General features: G+C 41.6%; 1 protein-coding gene across 2 annotated transcripts in view; it reads right to left on the reverse strand.

Moving 5' to 3' along the window:
- ephb3a (eph receptor B3a) overlaps positions 1-16612 on the reverse strand; it is a 51317-nt gene that overhangs the window by 21196 nt on the left and 13509 nt on the right. For both annotated transcript variants that reach the window (XR_002875066.2, XM_023965036.1), the window contains exons 4-9: positions 13979-14134; positions 3793-4128; positions 2998-3122; positions 1645-1801; positions 1336-1444; positions 973-1025 (exon numbers count right to left, since the gene is read on the reverse strand). Coding sequence is in view for 1 of the 2 variants with exons in the window: in XM_023965036.1 (XP_023820804.1) it covers positions 973-1025; positions 1336-1444; positions 1645-1801; positions 2998-3122; positions 3793-4128; positions 13979-14134 (936 nt within the window). In the remaining variant the exon portion in view is untranslated. The remainder of the gene's footprint in view (positions 1-972; positions 1026-1335; positions 1445-1644; positions 1802-2997; positions 3123-3792; positions 4129-13978; positions 14135-16612) is intronic.

Below are 16612 nucleotides of genomic sequence, written 5' to 3' on the forward strand. Positions count from 1 at the left end.
CAGAAGACCACATCGCGCGTCACTTCTGTCAGCCAAGAACAGGAAACTGAGGCTACAATTCTAACAGATTCAACTAAATTGGCCAATGGAAGATTGATGAAGATTGAAGATCTAATGAGTCTCTATTTCTGCTGCCACATTGGAATTCTAGGGTCAGAATTTGACATCAACAACATGTAAGCATTGATCCATCCTGCCTTGGTTCAAGCTAGTGGTGGTAGTGTCATGGTGTGGGGGTTATTTTTCTTGGCACACTTTGGGCGCCTTAGTACCAGTTGAGCATGGTTACACCATGAAGACGACCATCCCTTTATGACCACAGTATTTCATCTTCTGATGGCGACGTCCAGCAGGATAACGCACCATGTCGTAAATCTGGAATCATCTCAGACTGGTTTCTTGAACACGACAAGGAGTTCACTGGACACCGTGATGCTGTCCTGTCAATATGGACCAAACTCTGAAGAATGCTTCCAGTGCCTTGTTCAATGTATGCCACCAAGGATCAAGGCAGTTCTGAAGGCAAAAGGGGGTCCAAACCAGTACTAGCAAGGTGTACCTAACAAAGTGAGTGTATTTTACTCTTAAAGCAAATGTGCAATATAACAAGATGTAACAATAAATCATAAAAAGCAGGAGCTATATAGTGTGAGATAGTGGTACGGAAAAAAGAGGAATGCAGGAGTGTTGTGCGTACTAAAATTTCTTCAGCCAGACCTTGTAGAAAAGAAATTCATGATCAATAGACACCACAGCTTCAGTATATGAACAGCTTCTGCTTCTCCAGTATCGAATTATTATCCTTCTGCATGTGTCTCCACTTTATATTTTTTAGCTTCCTCCGAGGCAAAAGGGAAATGTTTTTTTGACTCAAACAGGTGATTGGATAATTGACTAAATCAGTTGTTTATCTCGGCTGGCATGACTGTACGAGCACAGGGGACAGCTCTCCATCTGAACACATAAACTCACTGTACTGCTGCAGCTTCTCCGTGTACTCCAGCTCTGACCCGCTGCGCTGCTTCCTGTAAACAAGCAGCAAACGGACAAAGTCACATTCATGTAATCAACTGAGGCATTTCCAGGTACAGAGAGTCCAGCTAATGACCAACACCAGAAGCAGATTTAATCCCAAGCCAGGGAGGAGGAGTAGCTCTGCTATTTTTTTTTCCTGCAACGCCCCCCCTCCTCTGTGGAGCCAAAGCACTTAGAGGAGCTCAAAGTACACATCCCTTTGAAATCATCTTAAAATTTAATGAGCAGCTTTGTTCAAAGTTTAATTAACACAGTGAAACATGTAGTCAGGGTTGTCCGGAGTGTAAATCACACACTTACTTCAGACAGACAACGGCGATAACCACCAGAGCAACAATGACCACCAGACCGGCGGACGCCGAGCCCACGATGAGGGGCAGCTGGTCCTGTACGGACTTCTGAGGGTCTCCTGAACCCCACAAAGACACACACACACACACAGACACAGACAGAGGAATAAATAACAGCAGGGGGATTAGAGGCCGGCCGATGTGTAATGACCGACAGTTAGGGGGTTCATAAAAGCCATTGAGCCTGAACTGCCGTTAAGAAAACTGTCAGCACATTGGCCGGGACATCATGCAAAAGCAAATAGGAAATGGTGCATACTGTGCAGGCTGGTGCTGAAGTCCATGGGGTTGCTGTAGCGTCCGTACCCAGCAACAGTGCGAGCCCTGACCTGCACCACGTAGGGTGTAGCTGCCCTCAAACCCTCCACCTTGGCAGAGCTGTGCTGAGATGTCACAGTGTGGGACATGGCCTGGCCCTGAAAAAAAGAAGTCCAGGATCTGTGTCTCCATGACAACAGGAATCCACCACTTTGTCTTTGATTAAATTCTGCAACAGTCGTCTTTGGGAGTTTGCTCACTTCCACAAACAGCAGCAGCATTTTTTCAGATCCATCTGCATTGCGTCATATCAAAGCAGCCATGAACATGCCTATGTTTGAAGGGTCAGGGGTCTTTTTTTATAGATGGATCATGAACTCTGCCCTTAAACTGAGTCAAGTGAGGCCTGCAGTTCTTTACGGGTTGTTCTGGTTCTTTTACGACCTCTTGGATGAGGCGTTATTGTGCTCCTGGAGTTGCTTTGGACACTTAGTCAGTCCTGGGAAGTTTCTCCTGTTTTTTTTTTTTTTTTTCAGTAGGTATCAGCTCTGGAATCCCAAAATCCTCTTAACCCTTTGCAGATTGTCAGTGAGTTTATCCATCATGTCTTTTGAGATCTTTGTCGGACAGAATTGTTTTGAATCTACAGATTTGGTAGTAATCAGGTCTGGTTAAAATAAAAAAATGTTAAATTCAATAATGCGTGGATGGATTAAAATACTACTTGGAGGTTTGTTTATAGTGAGGAATTATCATCATAATACACTTAAAAGCTGAAAAAGTTGATTTTGCATGATATAGACTTTAACTCAAGTTTGAACAAAACATAAGCAGAGCTGATGAAGACTTGTTTGTTGGTTGTAGACGGCAGGTTAAAGAGACATAAAACTCATGCTGGAAAATCCTTGAATTTGTTAAACAAAAAAAACTCTCACCCCCCGAAAAATGATCAAAGCATTTAAGCATTTTGTCAGTATTTTAACACAAAGTTGCATTATTTAGGTTTGTAAATCAAAAGTGAGTCTCAGCACAACATCTAGATTTTCTTGTACCAAGCTAAACTGTAGCAACACGAAATGTGCATGTATTGATGGAAGAACCTCTAATTTCAACACATTCAGCTGCTGACCCAACATTTTTCAGGTGAAACATATAAATCTTATTAGTACTGTACAAAGAGAGTTACTTTCCCTGCTTAGTTAACTCCAAATGCTGATCTTTGACCAGGCAGGGTCTGACTACAATATTCCTACTGTCTGTATAGCAGCTGCTGAACCAGAAGACAGATGTTCTCTTTGTAAGCCGGAAAAAGTAAACTTCCTGACACATAAAGTAAGAGAAAGCCAACGCTTACCCTCTCCTGGTATTTAACCTCGTAGTCAAGGATGACCCCGTTGGGTTTCTCTGGGGGCAGCCAGGATAGGCTGAGCGTGTCTGCAGTGGACCGCATCAGGTGAACAGTGGGCACTGCTGATGGCGCTGCAGGTGGACACCAAAAAGCAGGGGCTTCATATTCCACCCATGCAAGAAACTTGCAGGTTTTTCAAGTGAAATATATTTCCAAATTGAGAGAAATGCTATTCATAACTCTATGGTGTGAACAGTGTAAGATGCAGATGATTCACCTTCACTGTTCAGCAGTTTATTGATTTGTGAGGCCTGTAAGTGACTCAGTTGATCATGAACTGCAGTGAGGTGGATTAAGTGCCGGTTAACTGGAAGAGTAATTGCAGCCTGTAAAGACTCTGCACGGTTCGGCAGGAGATGACGTTGCATATATTTAGTGGAACTGCTGAAAATGTGACATTGCAGTTGATGTATGATAAGAAGAAGCGCATGTACGCTGCTGAGTGCTGTGACTGGAGATAAAAACAGGGATGTTCTGCCCTTCTCGTAGCTTTCGGCAAAGCAGGACTCCACGTGAGTGTTTGTCCATCCGTCACTCTCAATGAGCTCCTTCCACTGTGTTTACTCTTTGTGTTAGAACCTCTGTGGATACTAAAAACTCATTAGGAAGCTCATTGACATTGACTGAAAGTGGGATCCCTAACCAGCCTATCCAGTCCTAATGCTAAGTGGTATTGATTGCGACCACTCTATGAATTAACACGTGGACACATCCAATGTCATTGACAGATCTGCTACTAACCAGCCTGGTTGGTGGTGATGTTGACCGTGGAGTAGCTAGGGGAGGTGGGGCTTTTCCCAGACACCCCGTTGACGGCCTGCACCTCGAAGCTGTAGCGGGTGTGGGCCTGCAGCTTCCGCACCACCACCTTTCTTAGCCTGAGGCCCAGCCTGCGCGGCGAGATCTCCACGTTGTCGTCGCAGCGCATGCACGGGCTGCTGTCTCGCAGGCACTTCTTGCACACAACGTTATAAACGAGGTCACTCCGCCCGCCTGTATCATCAGGCTCCTCCCACTCCAGGGAGAGCGAGGTCTCGTTTACGCTGGATATCAAGTTGCGTGGTGCTGAGGGGATGGCTGTACAAATGCACACAAAAACAATAAAATGATGAAAGTGAGGCACAAAACAGTAAAGTCAGTAAAGCACATTTTTAATGATGAAATAACAACAGTTCATAAAATATTGCTGCTGGATATTCCATGGTCCATAGGTTATAGTGTAACAAAATATAAGCTGGAGTTTGTGGTCATCTAAGCCAATGATTTGCATTGGGTCCTTTTAAAGGCAGCTTTTGGTAGCTCTGTGGCTCACCATTTTGTCAGATGAGCGAGTCTTGGTCTGATGAATTTCAAAAGAGCATCACCTGACAGTTGTGTGCAAACTGTGAAGTTTCTCTCTTTTAAAGTTGGGGATGAGCCTCTTAGGGCCTTATCGCTCCAGAAGTCTGCACCCAACCATAAAAGAGTGCAGTCATTTACCAGTCTGACTTCTCCCTGGTCTGCGCTGTCTAGAAATAACAGGCTTAAGGAAGGAAGTCATTGTTTCAGTCACCACATCCATTCAGAACCAGTGCACACTGTTTTCTTTTGGTTTACCATCAACCAATGTTTAGAAGGGAAAAAGCTATTCAGTGCTGTTCTCAACAGAGCCCCGAACATGTTATTTAAAATAAAATAAAAAAGTTCCCTCAAAGTATTAAATTATCACCACAATTTAGTATTCCGTGGAAAATAATTTGGTATTTTATGGGCACAATCAGAATTTTGTATGCACAGAGTAGCATTTTGTGGGTACAAATCACTATTTTGTATGCATGAGCATTTTGAGGTCATAAATAAACTTTTTGTGGGTCCAAATTAGCATTTGTGGGCACAAATTAGTATTTGTGGCAACAAATCAGCATTTTGTGTGCACAAATAATACTTTGTGTGCACAAATTAGTATTTTCTGGGTGCAATTTATTATTTTAAAAGCAAAAAGTAGTATTTGGTGAACACAAATAAGTAGTAGTAATTGAAAATACAAATATAAAAAATTTTGTGCACAAAATGCAAAGTTGCAGTTACAAATTGCAAAATTGTGCGCACAAAATGCAATTAACATGCTCATTTTGTATGCATAAATTAGCATTTTGTTGCCACAATTTTGTAATTTGTGGCCTTCAACTAGTAGTTTGTGCACACATATCAGAATTTTGTGGGAACAAATTAGTTTGTGTCCATAAATGGGTACATCCAAATGAACCCTTTGTGGGTACAAATGAATATTTTGGGGGCACAAAACAGCATTTTGTGGGCACAAGTTAGCAATTTGTGGCAACAAATTAGTATTTTGTCCGCACAAACTTAGTATTTTTGCCCATAAACTATTAATTTGTGCACAAAAAATACTGAATTGTGGCAACAAATTATTAATTTAGGTGAACAACTTTATCTAACTAACGAACTAACTATGTTTTTGAATGCCAGTAGTTTTGAGTTTGAAGTATATTGTGGATTTATAATCAGTTGTTTGTAGTAATTGACCCTTAACATGGATGTCACGTAACCAATACAGCTTTAGAGAGTTGCATCCAAGCCTATTTATCGACCAAACCAGATTTGTACTGATTCAGACTCCACTAAATCATCCACTGGCTCACGTTCACAAGCTGGCCTCTGCGCAATTTGCTTAATCCTGTCTGAGCATGAAACAGAATGGTCCCACCTGCCAAACAAACTGTGCTTTGGGGACAACTGTATTTGTGCATAACACCAGGTGTCAGTCCTCTTGAAGTTCCTGTGAAGGACAATCTGACCGTTTGAAGAATGCTATTCTTTCACTCTTTGTAGAAAACACAACTGTGCTCATGTGCTTGAACCATGAAGATAAGGATGGATGGTTTTGATGCAAAAAAAAAAAACACAACTGGCACGCATAAAATCTTGACCTAAGCCCCACTGGACAGTCACCAGATGAACTGGAACCAAACATCAGTGCCTGACCTCATAAATGTGCAGCAGAATAAAAGCCTTCCAACAGCAGTTGGAATTAGTTAGGCCTATTCTTCAATAGATCAAACTAAAACTCTTGCTGTGAAATAATCCTTAAAAAAAGAAATCACTGTATGTCTTAAAACAAATCCACTGAAAATAAAAAACTTGACGAAATGAATCTTTTGCATTCGAAGAACGCTGCAGGAAAGATCATGTGGTTTTCAAATTCACAACAGACAGACTAACCCAAGGCCACCCTGTTTCTGTGAGCAGGGTTGTGCAATGAGAAAAGTGTTTGAAATCAGGATAAAGTGTGATAACCACAGAGGAAAACAACAAAGATCGCTTCAGCAAGCGCGCTTTTCATGCTATTAAAGAGCTCTACCTCGAAGCTTTCAGAAGTGGAAGGGCTAACCTGTCTCTCAGCAGACAGAGAGGGGAAAGAGAAAAGGAAAGCTGCTATCAGCTCTTGACGGCCAAATCTCCCTGTCTTCAGAGTGCAGCTCCTCTTGCCCTGAACTGGCTTTCACTCGCAGTCTTTTCTAATTAGGCGGACAGAGTTTCAGAGTGGAGGCTTCTCTAATTGGACATCCATCCAAAACACATGCTGGGCCCAAGCTGCCGCCCATCGACTGGCGAGCCTCTCTTATGTAAAACGAAGCTTCAAACACAAAGCCAAGCTGCCAAGCACAGACTCTGACAGACCAAAGTGACAAAACTGTCAGGCCTGTGTGCTTGCATGTTGAGTCGAAGGTGGGGCTTGTGCCTCTGCCTGCCTGTCTGTGTGCACCGTTTAGTGTCAAGAGTCCACAGAGTTCCCGGGAAGAGATTCTGGGGAAGTGGGTTGTGAGCAGTGTGTGCCATTTAACACTGTGACATGCCCCTGAGGAATGACTTTACACGCTCAAATCGGCACACTAAAAAAAGCACCCCCAAAGGGGCTTCCCAGAGACTTTTTTTTTCCTAAAGAAAAGCACAGTACGGTGGCCCGGAAGTGCAAATCCCTCGATGCAAAAAGCAAATTAAAAATCACAACAACTATAACAAACAAAAAATTAAAAACCAACATAATATTTTAGAAATCAAAACAAAATTCCATTAATCAAATAACAATTCTAAGAGAAATTAAATGGAACAAAGAATGAAATTTTTGGAAAACAAAATAAAACATTTAAGAACAAAACACAATAAGAAACCAGAAAAGATTCATTCATTGATTGAATGATGACATGTTTCCATTATTTCAACGGAAAGTTAATTGGCATGAAGTGATACTGGATATGCTCCATACTAATTATAAAACTTTTATTTAGTATGCAGGCATTGAGGACACATTTGAAAAAACTGAAACCGCACATTTTGCGTTTCGTTTTTATTTTGTTTCATTTTTATTTTGTTTCATTTTTTTGTAATTGTATTTTGGTTCTGGAATTTTGGTTAGATTTTTAAAATGTAAGGGCGTTTTTTTTTCCTTTTGAGAATTAAGCAGTTTATACACAATTATTAGGACAATCTTACGCAATTGTGCCCGATTTTTGCTAGATATATATGCAAATTTGTGGCTTTGCAAGACTGTTCCATGTATGTCTAACAGTCTTTTCATGCATGTACCATGTATAACTTTTTTATGGCATATACGGCGCACATATCAGGTTTAAATTATGTAATTGAATCGCTAATGAATTGCATATAAACAGCGCAATAATCACGCACGGTTCATGCTCTACGTTGATTTACATGTTCTTTGTGCGGTCATTTGTACTTCTTCCATGGTTTTAAGGTGGATAATTTGTGAATTATCTGTGAAATTTTCACCTAAAAAGCACAACTTTTCTCATTTTTCCACGTATATGACCAATTTTCTTCCATGCAAAATGTACATAGAGGCTGTGTGGGACTGCCTCTATATAGCGATTTTCTACCTTCTTTGAAGGCCTATAGCCATTAAAAGTCACGGTCCCATTCACCCACATCCCCACGCTGATGTCGGCTCCGCCGCCAAACCCTGGCGCCATCCTATAACCACCAGGAGGAGCAAGGTGGGGTTCAGTGTCTTGCTCAAGAACCCTTTGACACATGGGCAGGCAAGGCGGAAACCAAATCCCCCCCCCCCCCCTCCCCCCAAGAAAAAAAAAAGAAAAAAATCGACTTATGCGTACTAAAGATGTCCTTTATTGGATGACTGAGCATAAGAAGTCTAGTATGCAAAATAAGCCACAATTTTCGATGCACCACGGCCTTGTTTCAGCCGGTTTTAGCCAACACTGTGTCATTTAATTGCATCCCTGACTGAGATTTTTTGGGTCAGCCTGATCTAAAAGTAATGGCCTTGGTCAAGCTTGATTTGGGGTATGTTTTACATGAAGCAGATGAAAAGACTAGGCCCTGACAAGTGTTGTGAGGGCCCAGCATGGCCTCGAAGGCAAAGAAAACGCAGATTTGGGTCATATGTGGTGGGTGTGTAGCCGTCTAAAGTCAGCCACAGCAGGCACAACTCTGTGCCATCAGCTAAGGGCTGAAAGTGCGAGAGGAAAATTGTACACAGGGGGCATGTTTGGATCATCATTCTTTTATGTCTAGAAACAAAAGCTCATTGAAGTGTGGTGGTTTGCCAGAACACTGAACGTTCAGCTGCTATCTTGACACTAAAATATATATTCCCTTGAACATTTCAGAAGTCCGAAATTGGAGCCAGGTGGTTTTTGATCATTAAAGACTCAACAATCATTGTTACCCATGTGTGCTGGAGTGATAGATGGTACTCACATTTACATAATTATCCAATCATCACCCAGCATCCTGTTTCAGAGAAAGGTCATCATTTGATGGTGCTGCAGGCTGTTTTAGACCAAACATGTTTATCTTTTAGCTCAGTTTTTAGACTAAACCCTTGTTGAAGGACTCATTTTCTTGCGCTCTCACGGTGTACATTCATCTTCTAACTCAGTGTTTTCCTATCTTCGTCCTTTAATAACCCGCCCTCTTTTTTATTTTGACTAACAAACCCGGTGTAAATAACTGTACCGTGTTATCAGGTCGCTGCAGAGCTGATGACTGGAATAAGGTGTGTTAGACAAGGGAATAAAGTAAAACATCCAGACCAGGTATACCTGAGGGCCAGGATTGCAAAACACTGTTCTACCAACAAAAACTGATGACTAACTGATGATGCGGCAGCCCTGCAAAAAAGGGTTCTGACAGCTCATGTATTACAGCGCAGCAACCGGCGGGCAGGACAGGCAGAAAGAAAGAAAGTGATAAATCTGCATGGTAATTAACTGCTGTTTCATTGTAGTCTGACAGCAGAGATATCAGAGCCGTGTGCACCTGAATCTGTGGAGATAACATATCAGGGATGCAGTTAGTTGCTGAGCTGCAACATCTCTACTTTTCAGCCTGGGCAGAGATTGGCAGGCAGGGGTTCACTTTCGATTAGAGCCGACCACAGACAACAAACGGTCTAAATCACGGCTCGGGAAGTCGAGCGTTTGAAGGGCGTTGTGGTCAGTTTCACTGGAAAATGTTTACAAGTCATTCATCGAAATTTGCTACATATAAGACAAACTAGATCTAAAAAGCTAAAGTTAATGTTTACATCCTAGAGACTAAATAAATATTGACGAACCTGACCTTTTGGGAGGAAAGACCCAACTTCAACACAATTTTTAATTGTTTTTCATCATTTAATTACAACAGTGGTAAGGATTTTTTTTTCTTTGTTGAGTGGCACAGAAACTGCAGCTGGTAAAACATGGAACCCTTGCAAGTCACAAACTCTGACATTGTAGATTTAGACTTTTTCCAACACAAATAATTGTCATTTTTGTTGTTACGTTAAGTTGGGGTTGTGAGCAGCTGCAAGCTAGCAGGAGAGAGTGTAAACAGATGAATGACAGGAAGTGGTAGTGGGGTTATTATGGGCCAACAGCCCCAGAGGTGACATTTCTAATGAACTACTGCCGCTCTCTAGAAACTATGTCCAAGATAACGGCACAGTTTGGGGGATTTTTTGCCAAAACGGTATAATCATAAAAAAAAGACCACTGGGAACACTTTTAAAATAGAACAAAAGATACTCAGATCCAAATCTGTTTTTAACCATAAATGCATTGTAAGAAATATGACTCCAACAAAAAAACAAAAAAAACAAACACTGGAACCTTTTCGAATCTTAACGCTTTAATTAAAGCAGTTAAAACACTCTAAGCCAGCTACCATAAGCCCTATTCGGTCTGGCTCTACGCTGATTCATGCTTTTTCGCGTTTCATGTCGTTGCATGCTGTGCCATGCTTTTTTAGAATGCTTAAGGCAGTGGTTCAAAATGTCTGGACAACAACTGGATTGCAGTGTTAGCAGACTCTAGACCATTGATTGGCCAAAGAGTGACATCAGCAACGCGTCTTTTGTTTATAGTCTGCAGAATAGCAACTGTGAATACTTCTACTCCAAAACATGGATGGAACAGAATTGCCCAGAGCCTTCCTCGGTTCCCTTTACACCTAATAGTTCTAAAATAAACAGCATGGCACATGTATAATTTAATTGTTTGATTTGATTGAAATATGGTAAAAAACACCCAACAGCTCTACTATTCCTTTGATTATCTACATTGTAGTAATAAGACACATTTCAAAAATGGGACAGCTTCCAGGGGGTTTTGGGGAGCCTTACTTACTTTAATAAATTTTAGACTGCATTGTACGGTAATCAAACTACAACTCAAACCAAGGCGAAGAGTTGTGTCTTGAGGCGTGCAGAGCAAAACTATATTGTGAAAAAACTCAATTTGTGCTTCAAAATAGGTTCATTTCAATGGGTTATGACAGCTAAATAGAGACCCAAAGTGAGGAGAAAATGTACAAATTAGGAACAATTTTTTACTTGAAATTAATATTATTTGTATTGCACAAACTCACGTTTGCAAGATTTGAACCAAAATTGGGGTTTTACAAGTTTACACACCCATCTGGAATAGAAGATTATCATCAGCGAAGCTGTTTATTGAACCATTAAGATCTGATCTTGGCAGTAATCAGATAATTGCATTCATCAGATCTGATGCATTTACATGCACTTCAGAAATCTGATAAGGAAACCCTAGTGGCTTCAGAGCAATTTTTGATTTCTTACAGAGTTCATGAGAATGTGGAGACTAATGGACTACAATTTCCTGGTTTTTATTCTGAGGATTCTGGTCTTATCTAGTTGCATAAGGACATACTTGAGCTCACGACTTTGCAAATCACGCTACACTGCTTTTCTTCAAGAAAGAAAAAATAGTTGGCTTCTATACAGCAAGGATCTGACTTTGTTTGGCTACAAAAGTTAAATGTTATTAGATTTTTTGCCATTTAACACATCCTCAAAAAAGCACAAATCGGACAAATGAGGATACTAGCAGTAAGGTAACAGATTATCAAGGATAAATCTGTTTCTTAATCAGATGTTCAGATAGCTGCCCATATCTAATAAGGGTGTAGGCATGTGCTGTGTACATGAGAACTAGAATAGTGTGGTGACTGAGGAAATTAGATGTTAATCAGACATCTAGATATGGAAGGATTGTTCTTTCCATTATTGGTTGCAGACCCTTCACAAAATTGTCTCATCTCACACCCATTTACTGACTCACGTAGGGGGTGTAATTTCCACAGGTGGCTTGGCAGAGATTTTACACCAGATGCCCTTCCTAACATAACCCTGTATTTTATTCAGGTTGGGGAATGGCACAGGGAGACCCAGACTTGAGCCCTCTTGTGGCTACATAGTTAGGTAGTAGCACAAAGGGTCTTGCCCAAAGACCCAGACTGGATGAAGTTCATTGCGACCCCCTGGGAAATGAACCACAATTTCCCATGTGCCAGTCCTACAAGCAGCCAACTGAGCCATTCAAGTCGCTTCAAACCAGCCTCAACGAGAAAGTAAAAATGTCAGTTGCAGCACAAAACTGATCAGCTCTTTCATAACATTGTGATGAGTAAAACATTAACTTGTTACAAAAAAAGGTCATTTGGCCAACAAAGGGTCAGGCTGAAGTAACCAGATTACTAATGACTTCCTTCAGTAGGCAAGTCTACAAAATTGAATGAAAACCGGTAACCTTGTTTCCATAACTGAGTAGGGACTCAAGAAAAACAAAACACATTTTTAGAAAAACCTAATTTTTTCAGAAAGTAAACACGATCTGACTGAACATGTGTACCAGCATGGCGGCATAACTTTCTTATGAAGTTAACTTCATGATGAGGAGTGTTTAGAGTAAGCTTGTGCCACAAACATTACTAAAGTCACATGAAACAGAAAAAATGTGAATGAACATTTTCACTTTGTGGGCTCTAAAGGCCCGTACACACCGGGACGAATATTCGCCAGGCGTTATTTGCCAGCGTTTTTCGCCACGTTTTTTGTGTTCACACCCAGGCGATTTTCGCTGACGATGAGCCGAGCGAACATGCAATTTCATTCCCTGACATTAGATGGCGCTTAATGTAAACAGAAATACTCCTGTACACAAGGTGGCGCTGCGCAACTTTACGCTGCTTAAAGTCGCTTTTCACTCAGAAGAAGAGAGCAAGTATTTACGCGCTTGTCAGAATAATACAACGAAAACATGAATATTTCAAGCACCAGTAGCTCCAACTGGTGCTTGGTTCGGGGATATTTTAGAATGTCCGTCATTATTTCTTCGCGGCAGTGTAGACGCTACTTGACGTCTATCTTCTTCGCTGGTATGTGTGCTCAGCAAGGCAGTTCTGTGTTTGAGCGCCCCCAAGTTGTGTTTTACTGTAACTTCAGAAGCTCCAGACACGTGTGCAAAAGCGGCATTCTCATTGGTAGAATAGATTTCGACGCGACGCGTCGAAAAAAAAAAACGAACCCGAGGCGTTTGTTTTTTTTGATGCTTTGACGCGTGCCGTTTTTTCGCATCGGTGTGCACACTCTCATTGGTGCCCTTTGTTTAGTCACGAGGCGTTAAAAATTCGTCCCGGTGTGAACAGGCCTTAAGACCTTAAAATTTCTTGCAGGCCACCTACAGGTTTGCCCATTTTTCACCCACATACTGCCTTTATCCACCACTGCCTTTATCCACCACCCATAAGTCCTAGGAACTTGCCGCAGTCAGATCCGCTGTCGTTGGGATATCCTTTACACTCAAACCCAAGTTGCTACCGGCAACGACAGGCTTTAGTGACGCCTCTTTACATGACAGTATGCAGGGATGGATACGAAAAGAGAAACTAAAGGTATGTGGTCAACAAAAATGGGGCTTGCAAACACATTATTAACCTGCAATCTTTTTTCTGACAGTACTGAAAGAACTTCTGTCTCTCGTTGCTTTGCCCCGTCCTTGTAATCCCTGGTAAATGAGTGAAGAGACCTTTGGACACAAGGTTGTATTTACAAGCTTTTGTCCAGAACAGGAAAGTCTGCTTGATAGTAGTCTGAATATAGACCAAACGCAAGATCCAGGACTCGATACGGACCAAATTAAGAGGACTCTGTCTAGACCAATGGACTTATCCAGTCTGAATACACCCATTGTAACTTTGGAAACCAGTTATTATTGCACGCGGTAATCAAGTTCCTCTCAGAAAGCAGCGCTATATGTGTTGCTCCATGACCTGAATCACAACACAAATGTGGAGTCATTCAACACTTCATCAGCATTCAAACTGTAAATTGCTAACAACATCTACCCCCAGCTGGCTAACTGCCTCTGTGTGTCACTAAAATTGATGTGATATTACATATTATATTCAGCACCTGCTCATAAATGCATTTCAGGTTGGTTTTTTTTTGTCAAGATGTGGCTAAATTGTGCTCCTGCTGTGAAAAAAAACAGGTATTGGCCACTATTGCGGCAGCAAAGAGAGGCGTGTTTCGTTGCTCCTGTTTAGAGTTGTTGGAGTGAAACTTTTCATTGGCAACTCAGCGTGTGAAATGACTTACTGGTGCAAGATGTGTCTGGAGGGTCAATGTCAGCGCGGTAGAAGCCATTCTGGCAGGGGCAAATACTGGCTCCCCGTGCACTGGTGCGACTGTTAGCCGGGCATGGGACACAGGATCCCTCTCCATATTTGGACTTGAAGGTTCCAGGGATGCAAGCTGGATGATTGGGAGGGAAAAGCATAAAGAGGCGATGAGAGAATGACAACAAAAAAGGAAAAACCCACTGAGCTGTCAGTTAAAAAAAGCCTAGCAGCTGTCACGGAAGAATAATAAAACATAAGAGCGTAGACATGAAAGCTCAGTATTCATGAAGCAAATGTTTAAACACGCAGGTGAAATAAGGGCATATCTGCATATCTGCATCTGCTTTTTCATTTTCATCCTCTCTACAACCAAGTGACATTAATCTTGCCTAAACAGGGAGTCACTGTGACAGTGATGTTTCGTGTTGAAGAGGAAAAAAAGAAGGATAAAGATGAAGACTGAATGCCAGCAGGAGATTGCTCTTGTCAGACAAACAAGGATGGAGAATACTTCAGAGAAAAGAGATACACCCTAAACCCATCAATCAGTGTCCGCGTGGTCCCCCTGCATGCAAACAAGGCCTTTGCATGCATGCATGCATGCAGAGCAGCCTTATGATAACGGGATAATTCAATCCAAATGAAGGAACATAAGGCAAGAAGTAATTTAGCTAAGCATAGGTTTGAAAGAGTGTACAAAGTATAGTAATCTTTGGCAATTTCTGAGCCAAAAATTTGAATTCCTGAGTGTCATGCTGAAGGTTGGCTGACATTGTGTCTTACGCTACGTTCACACCGCCCTTGGGAACCACTTTCAATGAAAAGTCTAAGTAATTGCGCGTATCTACACGTTTCGGGCTTCTGCGGGCAAAACTCAAATTCATGCATCTCTAGGCAAGTTTCTATGATCATTTTCAGGCTGTAAGAACAAAGCAGTCATCCACTGAACCTGTGTTAAATGCAGTTAAACTTTGACCAATCATGGACTTGGGTTTGATAGTAACGTATGGGTAGCGTTCTTTTTAAAACACGGAAGTGCCAATCGTCTTGATCAAAAAGCAGAAATGAATAATTGCTGTTTGTGCCCGGTCATAATTATATGACACCAAGTCTTTCATATATCAGAATAGAGCTGTGAAATAAAAGACCTGGAGTAAGACTTGCAAGGTTTGCGCCGCTTTGACATTTCACATCAACCCTCTCCCAACTGTGAGTACACATGCTGGTATCAGGTAGCAACACTCCAGTGTGAACACTATGTGTTTGTACACATTCATGAACCCACGGTTACAAGGTCCTTGAATTTGCGTTGACATATACCTTTTGACATATCCCTTCAGTGGTCGCCACAGCAAATCAGCTTTCACTAATTTGCACAGGTGGTTTGGCATAGAGTTGTATGCCATTCCTGACACAACCCTATATTTTATCCGGGCTGGGGACCAGCACGGGCAATACCCAGGCTTGTTAAGCAGTAGCATGAAGGGCCTTGCCCAAGAACCTACACTGGATAAGGCTCATCCCACCCCCTTGGAATCGAACCCTGATTTAACATGTGCCAGTCCTGCACTTAACCAGCTTCAAGGATAAACCGGCATAAGTCTAGAATAAAGACAGATTCAGATAAAGGAGATTAGGAGCAAAGACACGGCGAGGATCTGTCTCCAGAGCCCTGTGCTTTACTGTTTGCCACATTCCTGACTGGTGGTGTAAAAGTGGATCTCTAGTAAACATCTGTCCTGCCAGTGTGACGGCTCATAAAACCTGATCTGTGAGAGAGGGTAGTGTGATTAGGCAAAAAATGCAGACTGGCCAATTTGAAGTCCAGCTCTACCCAAACTCCAAACAATGGCAAGATAAGAAAAAAGAAAACTGGTGAGCTTCAGATCAAACATTTACTTTGGTTCTTGGCCATGTCACGCAGCTACCACGTGCATTTTGCACATTTTCCATATTTTCCACCAATGAAATTTCGGCTTTTCGTGACGCAAGTGTTATATACTTCATTCATAAGTGTTTTTTGCGTTCGTCATTTGTCGATGTGCGCAGATGTCCATCGAGGGTTTTGGAGGACGGGTCTTTCCGTGAATTTGGTTTCGAGCTGGATAAAATCTTTGGTCGGTTGAGAATTACGCAGTTTATGTATATTTTATGTAATTTATATGCAAGTACCACGTAATTCTTACATAATTGTGCGTGATTTTTGCGAGATGCATACAATAATTTGTGGCTTTCCACGACCGTTCCACCAATGTATAACTTTTATTTTGCGTATACAGCGCCTATATCGCGTTAAAATGACCTAATTAAAGCACAACTCTACATTGATTTACATGTTCTTTGCATGGTTTATTTGTGATGCATCTGTGAAAATTTCACAAAAAGACCACAACTTTTCTCACTTTTTCCATAGATCTACGTATGACCATTTTCATCTGTGGCTGTCTGACATGGCCTTCAGTCAAACACATCACCTCTGTGATTTCTAGAGTGTGATGATCAATCGACTTTATCAATTCATTTCTATTCCTACAATCCAACCAGATCGATCTTTCTGAGACAACTTGTTAATCGATATTGTTAATCGATATTGGAAAATACCATTGGGATA

The sequence above is a fragment of the Oryzias latipes genome, chromosome 17, assembly GCF_053564925.1.
Source record: "Oryzias latipes strain Hd-rR chromosome 17, Olatipes_Hd-rR_3.1".
NCBI lineage: Eukaryota > Metazoa > Chordata > Actinopteri > Beloniformes > Adrianichthyidae > Oryzias > Oryzias latipes.